General features: G+C 41.1%; 2 protein-coding genes across 4 annotated transcripts; both read right to left on the bottom strand.

The window, feature by feature from the left end:
• Nucleotides 1–1,139: 1,139 nt before the first annotated feature.
• Nucleotides 1,140–5,536, bottom strand: LOC125761208 (uncharacterized). Of its 2 annotated transcripts, none has more exons than XM_049422131.1 (2): nt 4,237–5,536; nt 1,140–2,991 (listed from the first exon to the last, which is right to left on the bottom strand). In XM_049422131.1, exons 1-2 carry the CDS (start codon nt 4,574–4,576, stop codon nt 1,931–1,933), a joined length of 1,401 nt encoding a protein of 466 aa, XP_049278088.1. In that variant the 5' UTR covers nt 4,577–5,536; the 3' UTR covers nt 1,140–1,930. The 2 variants fall into 2 exon arrangements, with proteins under 2 accessions (XP_049278088.1, XP_049278089.1); XM_049422132.1 differs by having other exon boundaries at nt 4,249–5,536.
• Nucleotides 5,537–7,779: 2,243 nt separating this feature from the next.
• LOC125761077 (uncharacterized) lies at nt 7,780–13,030 on the bottom strand. 2 transcript variants are annotated; one of them, XR_007418079.1, is made up of 3 exons: nt 11,841–13,030; nt 8,713–9,137; nt 7,780–8,511 (listed from the first exon to the last, which is right to left on the bottom strand). XR_007418079.1 is itself a non-coding variant. In XM_049421873.1 (2 exons), exons 1-2 carry the CDS (start codon nt 12,358–12,360, stop codon nt 8,824–8,826), a joined length of 834 nt encoding a protein of 277 aa, XP_049277830.1. In that variant the 5' UTR covers nt 12,361–13,030; the 3' UTR covers nt 7,780–8,823. The 2 variants fall into 2 exon arrangements, 1 of the variants encoding a protein (XP_049277830.1); XM_049421873.1 differs by having other exon boundaries at nt 7,780–9,137.
• Between the last annotated feature and the right edge of the window lie 1,399 nt (nt 13,031–14,429).

Raw genomic sequence — 14,429 nt, 5'->3', positions numbered from 1 at the left:
GCTTGATGGAGATGGGTTTTCTTTTCGTCGTCATTTTTCCAAGAATTCACCAGACATGGGCAGGCGAACGACTGTTGCGCACTTTCCTATACTTCCGCGACAGGTACGCAAAGGGTGTGTCTCGCGCATCGAAACCGCACACCGACTCTGGGAGGGGCACAGTGCCTCCCATTCCAAGCCATCTTGTGAACTATCTGCTGGGGGATGGAATGAAAATGGGGAATGGTAGATCGAGAGGTTGAATGCTGCGAGAAGGATATGATAGGTCTTACATAACGTACCAATTGAAAGTGAGAGCAACGCAGTTCTTTTGCGGCAATCTACTTGTCGGCGTATTTATTTCATACTCATGAGAGGCAGTGGTTCAACAGATCGGGAGGAAGTCGAGAAATTACATTCAACTTTTTTGTTTACACCTGAAATACGAACGTTTTTATACCAAGTTATGTTCAAGAGGAATCAAGAATTTTCTTACATAGGATGATATGTGGTACTTCAAGCTCGTACACAAAGAAGAAAAAAGAAACATTAAAAAAATTAACATAAACAAATCGAAAGAAGTGTGGCAAATTGTCAGAAAATGTTTCACTCAAACGTCCTAAAACACTTTTTAAAATACAATTGCTTTGAAGACCACGTAAGGTTAAAAAAAGTTGGACAATTTGGGATTTTTTTCCAATAGTAACTTATATATTGGATAGAAAGATATCCCATTTAAAAAAATACACTTGCACGAAAAAGACGCATGAAGATAGGAATAATACATAGCTTAATAAAAATTTAATTTAAAAAATCGATTTTTTTTCAATTTTTTGACTAATAAATAATAATAATGAAACTAATAATGATAATAATAATAATTTAATGAAATAAACAGCTGTTCATAAGAAAATGTAAAAAAAAATTAATTATTTACAAATTTGCTGCATTATTTATTAAATTATTTGCTACACACATCACCTGACACAATTACAAAAGATCGATTTCCATCAGTTAGAAACCAGAAGACACCCAAATGATTTCAACTTCTACATTTTGATTGTTCATCGAAATTGATGTCCATGAACGATTTGTTTTTCTTTCGCAATCAAATTTTCTATTTGCAATTTACAACAAACGTACACAATACAAACGCTACCAACGGTGTGTTGCTCCATGCAGGAGCAACTGTAAGCAGTTTTATTTAGTTACCACTTTCGTGGCTATTGATCATAACAGTCGAATTCTCGTTCCAAAAAACCTTCCTATTTAATTGCACAAGCCCTTTCCCTCTGCCCGGTCCCGGCGAACACGACCTGCACCATTCTGCAAAGCTTACGAATATAATAAATAATTATAAATTACGGTGGGATACTATGGTTACGCTTGTAGTTCCTAGCAAAGGATGCTCCAGCGTGATCTATAAGCTTTTCTGATCTTGCTCTTTGTTTTCTAAGCGTTCCTTACGTGATCAAATCATTCGTATAGCTTGACTTCTTTTGCTAACATTCAATATTGTCCATTTGCGAATATCTTCGTTCTCCTTGAAGGGAAAAGAACCGCACAGCAAAATTTCTTTTCATATAGAACTTCCTAACTTCAATTAGTAAATCTTCAAGCAACTACTCTAATTTGTTTTTCGTAACAAAAAAAATAATCTTGTTTTTCTACTACCTCTTTAACGTGAAATTTTGATCAAAAACGATGTTTCTCTTCACTTTCTTAGTTTGCATGTACTTCATGGTTCCATTCGTCTGTGTTCTTCCCAATGTTTTGAAGCTATGTCACATAAATGCTGCATCAATTTCAGCTTCATCGTTTCGCTTCAACGTGGCATAATCTGCATTCCCCTATCTCGACATGAACCTGCCGGTATTTGCTTGTTTGTTTTCATCATTCGTCCTCTTACACTGCCTCTCCTATTGTTGTGGGGATGGGTTCGTCGCCTACGTTAGAACTTTCGCTTTCTCCTACCGATTAGCTGGTGCAGCCGAGGCGGGTTATTGGCCTGCACTGTGTGTCGGTAACCGTCAAACACTTCGCCGTACTGACTGCGATTAAGCGAACCGTAACCACTGCTCGTCGGCTGCTGCTGCTCCGGCGCTGCCACTCCGTATTCTGTTCCACCCCAACCGATATAAGAACCTGTGTCGCTGCTTCCTCCACCACTACCGCCTGCTACAACACCGCTCGCTAGTGCCGATGGCCCGGACTGCTCATACCGCTCACCACGGTTCCATCCGCTCCAACCGTCCCAACCGTTGTCCTGCCGATCAAATTGCAGCTCGTCTGCATCGTCGAAGAACTGTTCCACGTTCTGCACCGAGTTAAGGCCCGAGTCACCGAAAGTGGGCCCCGAAGGAGTAGCATCGAAGTGGAAATGATTAGTTTCATAGCCGAGCGGAATGTATTTGCCACCGAAGTCAGCCATCTGCTGGTGCGTGTGCTGAATCTGGTGTGGCGTAGAACCGACATACGGATCGAACAGCGAAAGACTTGAGCTCGGCGCCTTGGTCGTACTCGGAGGTGATGTACCGATTGATGGTAGCTTCATCTTGCCCGACGGTACTTGCTGCTGCTGATGCTTTTTGTGAAAACCGGCCTCTTTGCGGATCGGAATGTGGACCACCTCTAGCTTGCTGCTTTCGCTCTTATCATTGCTATGTGGCTGCTGCAGCAACAGCTTCAACGCAATCAACGACGACACTAGCAGTGATTTTTTGCTCAGCAACAAAGACAGTGCCGTTGCCATCACAAGCTTTTTCAGAATGAAGTGCAGCAGTAAGGCTTTCAGGGCGAGTATTCCCATCCCGATCGGGACGGCTTTCTTCATGTGCTTTTTCCAACCCTTGCGCTTATGCTTGCGATGCTTCTTGCCTTTCTTACCCTTTTTGCCCTTCTTGTGGCCCCCTTCCTCGATGCTGATCGAGTACGAACCATCGTCGTGTCCGCCACCACCGCCAGCCACTACAATGTTATTGTTACTGCCACCTCCGCCACCCTTCTTACGACCTGTTGGAGAGTGGGGAATCAAAACAAAACACCGAAAAAAAACGGGAGCAAGCTGTGAAATTAAATCGATTTTAAAGTGCAACGAAAGACATCAGCGATTGATCAAGCAACGAACCGCACAACGAGCCAACGGTATTGGCCATGTGTTGAACATATTTTTTTGTTGTTGTTCTTCATGCAATCACTTAACGTGTTTGTATCGAAAGAAACCATTTATCCTAACTGTGCCATTCGGGCGTCAAGATTTCCACTTCATTTCCTATCTCGACACCGAACTATACGTATGTATAACGCGCTCGTATGCTCGCACCCAAAGACCCAAACGGTGAGCAAGATTCACTCTTATGCTTCGGTGCATCTCACCGAGTTTTGTGATCATAGCGGATGCGCTGCATGTATGTATGTTCAGCGAACTGATCGTGGATCGTGTGCATTTTTTGCTATGTGTGTTCCAACCATTCCACTCCACCATGCCATTTCCAAGCAATCACGCGTGGCCGAAGCTCGATGCGTGCCGCCGTTTGCATGTGTGGATGTTTGCTGTGTGTTCAGAAAGCGTCAAGTATGGGAAGTTAAATGCTGCTGCTGGAAATGTGACGAGCGATGATTATTGCAATTATGTTTGCCTTTTAGTATCTGTAAGATTTATCGTTTTGCAGAGAAATTCTGCGTATACGTTTTCATACTACGATCTATAGTAGTAAATAGTGATCTATAGTAACACAATGGGGGCCCCGGGGAGGGTCCTTCTGATGTATGTGATGACCGGCCATCCAGACCGTCCTCCTGAACATGGAGTAATAAGCCAGAAATGACACGCGTGTCCTTAAACTTCCTTAAGCAATGAATAAGAAGAATAACGCAACTGGAAGGAAGATATAATTTGAAAGTGTTTTTTTAAATATCACTACGGCCAGGCCGTTCTATCTGAATAAAAAAAACCTCAAAATGTGAAACAAGTGAACGACGAATATTTCACCACAAAGAAAATCAATTCGTACAACATATGTCGGTTCAAGAAAAAAATATTCGAAATGTTCAATTTTTCAGAACACTAATGCTCAACACATCCTTTTGTTCTTCAAAAAAAATCTACGAGACTTCACTTCAATCGAAATTGATCGCATCTGTTTGATCACATTAATGTTTCTTATTGATTTTCACTACTTAAGGTTGATTAAGTTCTCATGCAATCCGAATGCAAGACAACTAACTATATGTAACTTTCGATATCATCAAACAAACCATCACAATCACCTTCAGCAATGGCCGTATCGTCCTGACCCGGTTCTGATTCCAGCGAAGATTCTTCCCCTTCCGATGACTGCTCTTCGTTGCTGACCCTGGCAGTGGGTTCATACACGTCACTTCTCTTAATCAGTCCATGCTGTATGGCAAGTTGTCGTAGTGAACGTAGATTTTTTCGTATATCTTCACCCCGCAGGTTCGTTATCCTTCTCAGAACGTCCAAATATGTTACACTACCAATTTCACTCTTGGCTTTAGCCGCTTCACTCGAACCGTTCACTAGCATAACCACACCCAACAGTAACACTATCACCGTCAGCAGCGGAAATCGCCCCATCGTGGCACACAATTTTGGGCTCCACGGGTTGGCACCAAAGAACTAGTTGCTAGTAGATGCTTTTCGGTATTTTTTGCCTCTTTTGGTCAAATACCACACGCCCTCGGATTTGGATCGGTACGGGCTGGTGGAATCTGGTCCGCACTGGTTAGCAATCGGAGGTGAACTAAAATCGCAAAACTGCAACAATCAATAAAACCTATCGTTTTGCGAAAAAGGCAAAGCACACACAGACACACACTTTTTGCGCTACTCTTCGAGCACAGATTGCATCCTTCACGCATTTTCTCAGACAACTGTTGGGCGCCCACTAACTGCTGGGATGCATTCAACCGTCCAGCCCGTCCTACACGCAAAGCCTTGGATCGTAGAGGACGCCTGCAGTTACGCAATTGTGCAGTTGTTAATTGGAAACCCATTTTTATGCGCTGATAAGACGAGAGAAATGCGCATACACCAGCAACTAGCGTAGCGTGCTATCATCGAACCGGCTCATGCTTTTGTGCAAATGAAGAGAAATGAAGAACATGCCACGAATGATCACTCATCACAACGGAAGACATTGTTTCACGTAATTGGCGAGTAGTGTTCTGGGCAGCGTTCGCTATACTTCCGTTATTTCGATGCTGTGTTTTAACAGACAGGAGAAAACCAATACAGGATGCATTGTGAACAAAAGGTCCGATAGAGAAAGTGTACGATTCTTCTTGTTGCAGCCACTACGATGGCTACGCACTTGTAAATGTTTTGCTGAATGCAAACGTGTTTAACAGTTGTACGCAATAATGAACAATATTTATTAGTATGCATAACAGTATATTTTAAATCACCTTTCTTACATTAGAAAAAATTGCTTCAGAAATTTACGATAAATCGTAATAAAAACCAACAACAATAATAAGAGAGAGTATCCTTTTGTCTTACCATAAGCACGGTGATAGGAAAATCATAAAAAGTATGCCAGTAAGATATATCTGCTGTTAACAATTATCTCGTCTATAACATTTCAATTATCTAATTATACTATTACTTGATATTATACTACTTTTATTACGAAGAATATAAAAAAATCGATTGAAACAAGATGTATTCAAACATCGCAATCACACTCCGGGCTTGTAACGCTCTGTGATTTCGCATTGCATACCGTACAGGCGTATAGAGGGAAAACATCGAACTAAAGCGTCCCGTGAAGTTATACTTTATATGTAAAGAAAGCCTGATGCAGTATTTAATTTATTCAAACTAACAATTTTTTTAGTTATTAATTACATTTATATATTTTCCAGTATGATGTCGTTTATCGTATGGTCAGCATCGCTTGTACTGAATTTTGCGTAAGGTTCGCAGGACTCGGTTTTGTGCTCAAAGGAGTGTATTGCATCGCGCACACCCGACCGATCGCGCTTTGGCCGAATTGAACCATTGCAATCGCTTCGACGTTGCAGGATCTACCGTACTGTCCTTCACAACTAAATCGACACGTTGACAGCTTGACTATTAACGGCGAGTAACTTGTATAATAAAGATTGGATCACAACACTTGCGTATACTCCGGAACGATTTTAAGATGTATGTCCTGATGTTGAGGTCATCTTATAACGTTTCTACGATCCGAATCTGTTGAGTGTTAATGGTGACATGGTATCTAGGGTATTTTTATACCATGAACGTGGTTTTTGAATCCACTCCGGGTAGTCAAGATTATTCAAACATAGAATTAGACAAGACAAAATATCAAATTCGTCTTCTTCTTGTGGCTCGATGTTGCATTTCTTATTTCCTTAAAAGCTTTAAAATGGACATAGAACATTTAGCGAAAATGTCAACATAATTTAATACTTACTTTTCCGGATTTAATAAAAAAAATTGTAAAGGCAACAGAACAGATAACATTATATGTACTTACAGAGTCTTTGCGCTCTACAGATAACAATCGACGAGGAAGAAGGGAACAAAAAACGAAAGAAGCGATAGTAAGCGATGAATGAACATAGTTCTTCAGGTCAGTCAAATTTAATATGTCTCATCGAAAGGCTCAGAGTACTCGTAAGCCTTTCGATAAAAGTCACCGTATTCAACAAGGAAGGTCTGATGATGTCAAACTCCACGCAATACCAAAAACGATGGTCCTGACGTTGCCAGTTAATTATGCTGCAAACATTCATCCAGACCGAAAAGATTAGACATGAGTCGAGAAAACATTCTGAAGAAACCTCCATCAAGAGAGAACTCATCAAACTAAGGTCATAGGGACATTTTTAGAAATAAAAAAAATCTCCACAAATCAATATGCTCGGCCAACAAGACGGAAAAATGGGCTATGGCCTACGTAGAACTTTTTGGGCATAGATGAATTAGTCGTAAAAATCTCCTTCTCTGACGTCTTCTTGAACCAGTATGTAGCATTTTCTTTCTCGGGATTTCCAGTATGAAAAAATGCGTTATATGAAACGCCTTGTTGGAGCCATTATAGACTTTCCAATGAGTTTCCAAATAATTGATGTTATTTCCAAAATCAAATTACACGACGTTGCAGCATTATGAACCCTAACCTAGTCGGACATTGTCAGGATGTGATATTCATGTAAACTCCTAAAGGCTTAAAACTATAATGCATATAAATGGTGGCTTTTTACCCACAAAACAAACCACCCAGCTCGTTCGAACATTTTAACATCCGTTCCCACATCACTGACCGCTTGAATGCACGCGCACGTGCTCAAACGAATACACAGCTCCACGTGTTAACGTGCTTCAAATCTGTCCGCACTGTCAGTGCGCGCCGTTGTGGCCGCCAATCATTTGCAGAAATAATTTACCCTGGCTAATCCATAACCGTCGTGCATACGAAACATTACACCTGTCATTCCTTCCATCTTCCCTCCCTCACGTCTCATCGATTGTGGTGGAACGCACCCAAACGGAACGATTGAACCGATTTTCGACCACCGTAAGCAACGGCCATCCTCATCCGCAAGACTCATAATGCGTTCCCAACATACATGGTAGTAGCTTTGTACTGCATTTTCCGCATTTCTCATCCATCCGCACACGCGTCTTCAGACATTTAGTGATCGTGCGCGCATACTAACAGCAGCTACTTACCCTTACCGCATGGTATCGAAATTTTGACAGCCAAAATACCTTTCTCATATGGTTGTGAACGAGCAGAATAATAAATATGCCAGACGCAATTCAGTTTTAATTATCTACACTTTTCTTTCGCGCACCACTTTTTGCCTATGCTTACATTATAAAATAAAAACGAACTGTATCGTTTCGTTTCGCATCAACCTATTTTCTCTTACCGGTAGTCTTCCTTTTAGCCGGGGTAGGCAAACCAACCGCCACACCATCGTATACGGGATAAATAAAAAAAAAACAAAACAAAAAAAGCACCTCGACCTTTAAAGTCATACCTAACCTAACCTAACAATTTTACCCTTCTCGTAACGCTAAACGAGCTCAACCGGCTTCCTTCAAAGCATTGAAACCAAGCCCTTCCCATAAATGGGAGGGAGAAATCTATCAAAAGCGAAACACACAAAAGAAATCTGTTCGATGTCTACCATTCATCTACCCCGTCGCGGCTATTTGCGTTTTATTTCGGAACCTTTCCTGCTGACGCTATTACCCAGGCCCTCCCGTTTTCCGACCTGATCGTCCAGTATTCTTCAGTCAACATCGACACCCATCCATGTCCAGCTTACTTCCTACGCCACGCAATGCGTTTGCTATTTTCTAATTGACGCCGTCTAGATCTTCCGTTTGTTTTGTCCGTGAACTGGGAAAGAAGTCAGCCCCAGAGATAGAGGCGGTACCCTCTGTTACACACGTCCTGTCCTATTAAGCCTACGAAAATCGATAATAAATTAGAGGACGAGCCGAACCGCTGGTACGGGATGCGAGTTTGCGATTGTCCGCCAGTCCGCCTGTGGAAAGAAAGCGTGCCAACAGTATATGGAAGGTTGCGGGTGAAAATCATTACGCGTCATACTCTTCTCTCTTAGATCATGCGTTATTTTTTGTGTGTATGCATTCTTCTGCTAACTTGCGTGTGTTTCTGCTTTTTTTTTATTGACCGAAAGTACCGTTGCTATCACACCGTTTTGGCCCACATTGCCGACACTTACCCGATGATCAACCGGACCGATGTGACGATCGTGGGCTCCCTTTTCTCCTTCGCAGCTTCCTTCTCGATTTGGGTGATGACAATTGTGTTCCTTCTTCTTCTTTCAGTTCACTTAGTACTTCTTCAGACTAACCACGGCTGTGAAGAGCGCGAAGAAGAACCCGGCCAGTCCGGCTGACTTTACCAACAGTATCAGCCCACCGATGATCGCCGGAACCAATGCAAGGAACTTTATCTTGTACGCCAACAGTAGCGGAATCAGAAACTTTTTGTACTTCTTTTTCAGGTGGAACTTCTTCTTGCGACCCTCCTCGCCCTTCTCCAGCACATCCGCTTCTTGACCGTCCGCTTCCAGGGTGGAGATCGCCTTCTTGTCGATGCCTCCGACATCATCATCGTCGTCATCTTCAGTGGAGGCGGAAACGTCTGAAAGCATAAGAAAAACCCAAAATATTAAATAACCGAACAGAAGGTAGTTGATCATTTCTACGGACTGAAGATAGTTTGGTACTATAATTGTTCCTCAAATTTTCGACTACTTCTATGCCGTAACCCTATCATCATCAGCATACTGCATGCGTGTTTGCGTGTGTCAACGTCAACCCAGGCAGCACCATTCTTCCCAGTACGCGAGCAGCGACTGACCTCAATCGATGGTCCGGCCCAGCCCGGTTCCACGTATGCTTCCACAATTAAATCATGGGTCATTAAGTTCCCACAGTCCTCCTGTTCGGTGTACCAAAGGAACTTCTTCTATGTACGTACGCTCGCTAACGGTATGGTACACGATCACCGGGGATGGGAGAAAGGTTTTCACCTCGAAACAAAGAAGAAACAGAACCATTCCCAAACCTGCCGATGAGATGCCCAAAACCGGAGCCAAACGTCCGGAAGCGGGCCAGTGCGGTAATTAAGCGAGTTAAACTGTTTGTTTGGTCACTCCGCAACATTTGCGATTGCTTGAAGGCCAGTGGTTTTTTGGCTTATCGTGTCTGTTCGACGGAAACACTAACTTAACATCGCTATTTTTCCGAGCTAAAGTTCATCGGGGAAAACAAGCACCTATGTTTCACTCGCTTTCAACACTAAACCCGTAAGCTCTCGACTTTACCGATGTTGAGCGATAATTGAATCAATCGGAAAGAATGGTTTAGTATGTGAATTGATAATAATGACACGAATTAGGTATTCATTTTGTGACGAAGTCTAATCACGTGAGGAGCTTTTCCTCATTAGTTTTCCCAATTAATCATTTGATTTTCTTTTTTTAAGTTACATCTCAATAAAAGTCGTTAAATGCAAGATTAAAGATAAATTCAAAATGCTCATTAAAACATTAATAGGTTGCGTATCGTTGAAATAATCACTTTCAAAACAAATTCTTCTTTTAATAAATTTCATTAGTTTAGTATAACAAACGATGCCAGAACAAAATAAGTATTCAAATAATAAATCTATCAAATTACTATTAACATCCTCATCAGTAAGGCCGCGGATAAAGGGTATTGGAGAAAAATTTAAGAAATTTTTGTTTTCAGCAATCCTTTTTTATTGCTCGTTGTGATTATTTTTTGGTGATTTTGGTTTCTAATTTAAATTAATTTATTTCTAGTTTTCTTGAATATCGCTCTACGTTTATTTTATTTCTTCGTCATTTCTTTAACTTATGCGTATGTCACGAAGAGAAATACCTATTTTGATAGATTTTTTTTCAAATCATTATATCAAAGTAATAAACCAGAAACGAATAAATTAAAAAAACTAAACATTCTCTATTCTCAGATTTTTGCCCCAGATAAACGCATACCACGGACAACCAGGTGATGTTGTTGATCAGGATTGATAAATGTTCAGTTAAACATTGTTCTAAAATATTTGTACATTATTTGAGATACTTGAAATACGATTAAATGCACTTTAGTATGGATCACCGATTTATTCATTAATGCTACACTGAATAGAGTTAGTACCCTTGTACTATTTGTACAATGTTTGTACTCTCGTTTAAAGTAATTACTATTCCAATTTATAAATGATTTCAATTTTAATTTGTAGTAATAAAAAAAGAAATTATCCATACGCAAAAAACATCAGCCAAACATAAGAGTAGTTGATGAGACCACATCCATTATCGTGAATATTATTCACTGTAGCAAAACAAATTTTTATCACAATAACCGATATCGGATTAATGTCGCAAACATTCATTTAATTAACTAGCAATCAAAAATTGAGCTAATTAAATTTTAATACTATAAATAATTATTCCCTTTTTTCTCCTTCTTTATGGCTTTCCTCTAGTCTTTTATTACTCAGTCTGGCGTACGAAGTCTAGTACGAAATTGGTATTGATCATTCCGTACATATTTTTTTTAATTAACGGTACTACGTGCAACGGGACGTCCCGGTGGTGTATGTGATAAACGGCGCCGGTCCACACAACAGGACCGGATATCAAATCCCATCCGAACCGTTCCCCGGTGCAAGGACTGACTATCCGGGTACACAGTAAAAATAAGTCTAGTAAGCCAGAAATGGCCGACATGAACTGTGAAAGGTCGTTAGGCCAAGAGGAGATAAAGAGACACGTGCAATGAATAAAAAATGAAATACTATTCAAAGTAATACCAACAAAACTTACTACTTTTCTCGAAAAGACTAAATATGGATTTGCTATAAAATATTTTTGAAAATTACCTACCAAAACATCAACTTGATGTTAAGTACACACGACCTTTCAACTGAAAACTATCAACAAATTAATTGATAAAGTTTTAATTATTCTTTGGCTTGAATTATAGAAATCATTCATAGACTTACGAAAAGAAAAATGGTCCTCGAAATTCTCAATGTCCTTTGCTTCTTTCTACCCACATGGTCTGAGGTAAAGTTCTAAACATACACCAACAACATAATGGAAAATCAATAACGGACCCAACCATGAGTAGCATATTCATTGAGCCTTTGTTTAAGCCTTCCGAACTTTAAAGCTACTCACGGCTCACGCACAATGCGTACGCTGCTCAACTTCAAGAGCACTGTTGGGCAAACGGACAAATGTGTGCGGCTTCAAAGTGAACCAAGCGCCACAGTATCCGTTACGTCTCAAGATTCAATTCCGACGCTTACCATTATCGACGAAGTACTTCCAGAAGAGGTTCTCGATCCCGCGCGATCGTTCTGCACTGCGGTACAGCTCCACCAGCCCGGTCTCATCGCTTGCCTCCGGTCTCTGCAGTTCCGGCACGTCCAGTTGCTGCTCCAGCCCGGGTGGAATTTCAACCTCGGAGAAGCGAGTCATTGACCGATTGTTGATGCGGCTCCTACTACCTCCGGTGCCACTTCGCGATGGTTTTGCGAGCGGTTTCCGTACACCCCAGCTGCTGGCCAGGGGAGTGCTGACAGTAGCGGACATGCGCCAAGCGGCCGGTACAGCATACGGGACGTGCGGTACACTGTTGGGACTAGGGAATTTTATACTCTGACCCAAACCATCCAGCATAAGATGGTTGTGATGCATGGTGGCTAACCCGCCATGGTTTAGCTTTCGACCACTCGGGACATGTTCGGTGGCATTACACACCCGCACCAAGAGGTGTCCTGCTGTCACTAGCAGGACCCATACCAGATGTCGATCCTTCGAGTACATAGCATTGAGCAGTTAACTGCAACCGCGATACTCTTGTTCACTCTTGTTAATTTATCTCCACTACAAGGTACTCAAGTTAGGGTTTTAGTTCACAACAACAACAAAGAAAAACCATTCACTCAAAAACAATACAAATTAATACAAAAACGACACAATAAACACAAGATTATCAGCAAAATGTTTACAGACAGCCGTACGCATTTCCACACATATTCCGTTTTATTAGGCAGAGCAATACACAGGCTCAGTGTCACGACATTTAGCTTCCTGCAGGGTTGATCACAATCACGGCTCACATCAACAGTGCTCGGTACACGATCCACTGCGTTTTTGGCTCTTTGTCGGTACCGTTTTTGCTAACCGTCGGCGCGAGTGCCAGAACGCGAATGAGGCGAACCTTTTGGGAAGTGATCTGTGAAGCTAGCGCGCGTAAACCGGGCGTACACCGCAACAGTCCACAGGGGTCCCGCGGTGCTTTTCCCTCGCTGCGTTTGTTGTGCCTTGCGCCGTTTTCCCGTGCTTTCCCGAACCCAAAATGTTGACGATCAAATGCGCGAGCATTTTGATTTGTCGGAGATCACACCAACACAGTTGAACGTGGTTGGGCTTTGCAGACGAAACCCAGGTGAGTCGGTGAGGTAGCTAATTTCAACCGCAGCACCGGTCGGGAACAGGGGTTGGTTTCCATTAATAAAACAAAACAAAAAATCATCGAAACCATGGCGGAACAAACTCCCCCCCCAAAGTAAACCGCAAATTAAGAGTGGAAAAGGTAGAGAGATGTGCCAAAATTGAAATTCTCTACCGATAGTCGATAATACTACTAATGGACTAGTAATAGTCAGTCTTCAATCATAGGAATGACCGAAAAGGAACGTCTAAAGAGCTTTCGAGTATTTTTTGCTAAAAGACATTTGAAATTTAACTCCTAATCATCTTGCTTTTCGTTATGAAATTCTGAATATTTAACTCTTGAAGTAAGTATTTGTTGCTAATTCAGATAAGATAATAAAATATTATAAATAAGATAAATAGATACTAATAAGTTTCATACTTTCTACATGGTTTTTACCCGTAGAGGATACAGAAACAAATAATTGAAACACTCTCTCTAATTAGTCAATAACATGAAGATTTGCGCGGCAATAAGCGAAAAACGGTATTTTTATATGGAATAATTTTTACAATGCAAATATTTTTTATTTATTCGAAGAAGATTACAACTCATAAATTAACAAAAAGATTGAAATCATCCTGACAGAGTAGAATATGATCCGGATAAGCTGTAACGGGCATTCCAAGAAAACATAGCAGAAGTGTAAAAGCCGGCTTGGAGTCATCACTGACACAGATCTTGATGGTAGTATCAACTTAAACTAAAATTGAATGATAATATTTTGATTTATCTTTCCTTAATATGTAAGAAGGAAGGAAAGGAGTTGAAGGGAAATTGAAGGCTTATAGGAACATTTACACTGGCTGTAGGTTGGAATATATTTATACCTTTAATACAAACAAGATGTCTACAAACACTCACACATCCGGTTTATAAAACACACACAGCCCAACATATGCTTTAAAGAACTGGAGAGTTCACTTGCGAAACAGCTGATGACATCAATTTTCCCAGCAAAACGCCTGATGCTATAAAACAATTTCATAGAAAAAAACGACCATTTAATTCTGCGTCTCCATTCCTATGTACCTACAGCATAACCTATACCTTCAGTACACGTTCAAGAATCAGTAGCTTTTTTATTTCTACAGCATTTTATCTCCTTCTTCTTCTCACTCTTTCTCTCTCTCTCTCTCTCTCTCTCTTTCTCTCTCTCTCTCTCTCTCTCTCTATTTCTCTTTGATTTATATTCCAACCCAACAACACTTGGCGATAATTCCCGAACGCCCGGTGACAGCAACGCTGACATCCACACGACCATCACCAGGCCAGGGGGGTTTCATACTTTCCGATGGCGCGTACTACCATCGCCATTTGATGATTTATACCGCGGCCCATCATTTCGCTCATTCTGTGATCATACACAACAAATTATGTTAACGACTTTTCTTCA

The sequence above is a fragment of the Anopheles funestus genome, chromosome 2RL, assembly GCF_943734845.2.
Source record: "Anopheles funestus chromosome 2RL, idAnoFuneDA-416_04, whole genome shotgun sequence".
NCBI lineage: Eukaryota > Metazoa > Arthropoda > Insecta > Diptera > Culicidae > Anopheles > Anopheles funestus.
Note: the sequence above shows the minus strand (reverse complement) of the source record. Positions and strands in the feature narration are given on the sequence as shown.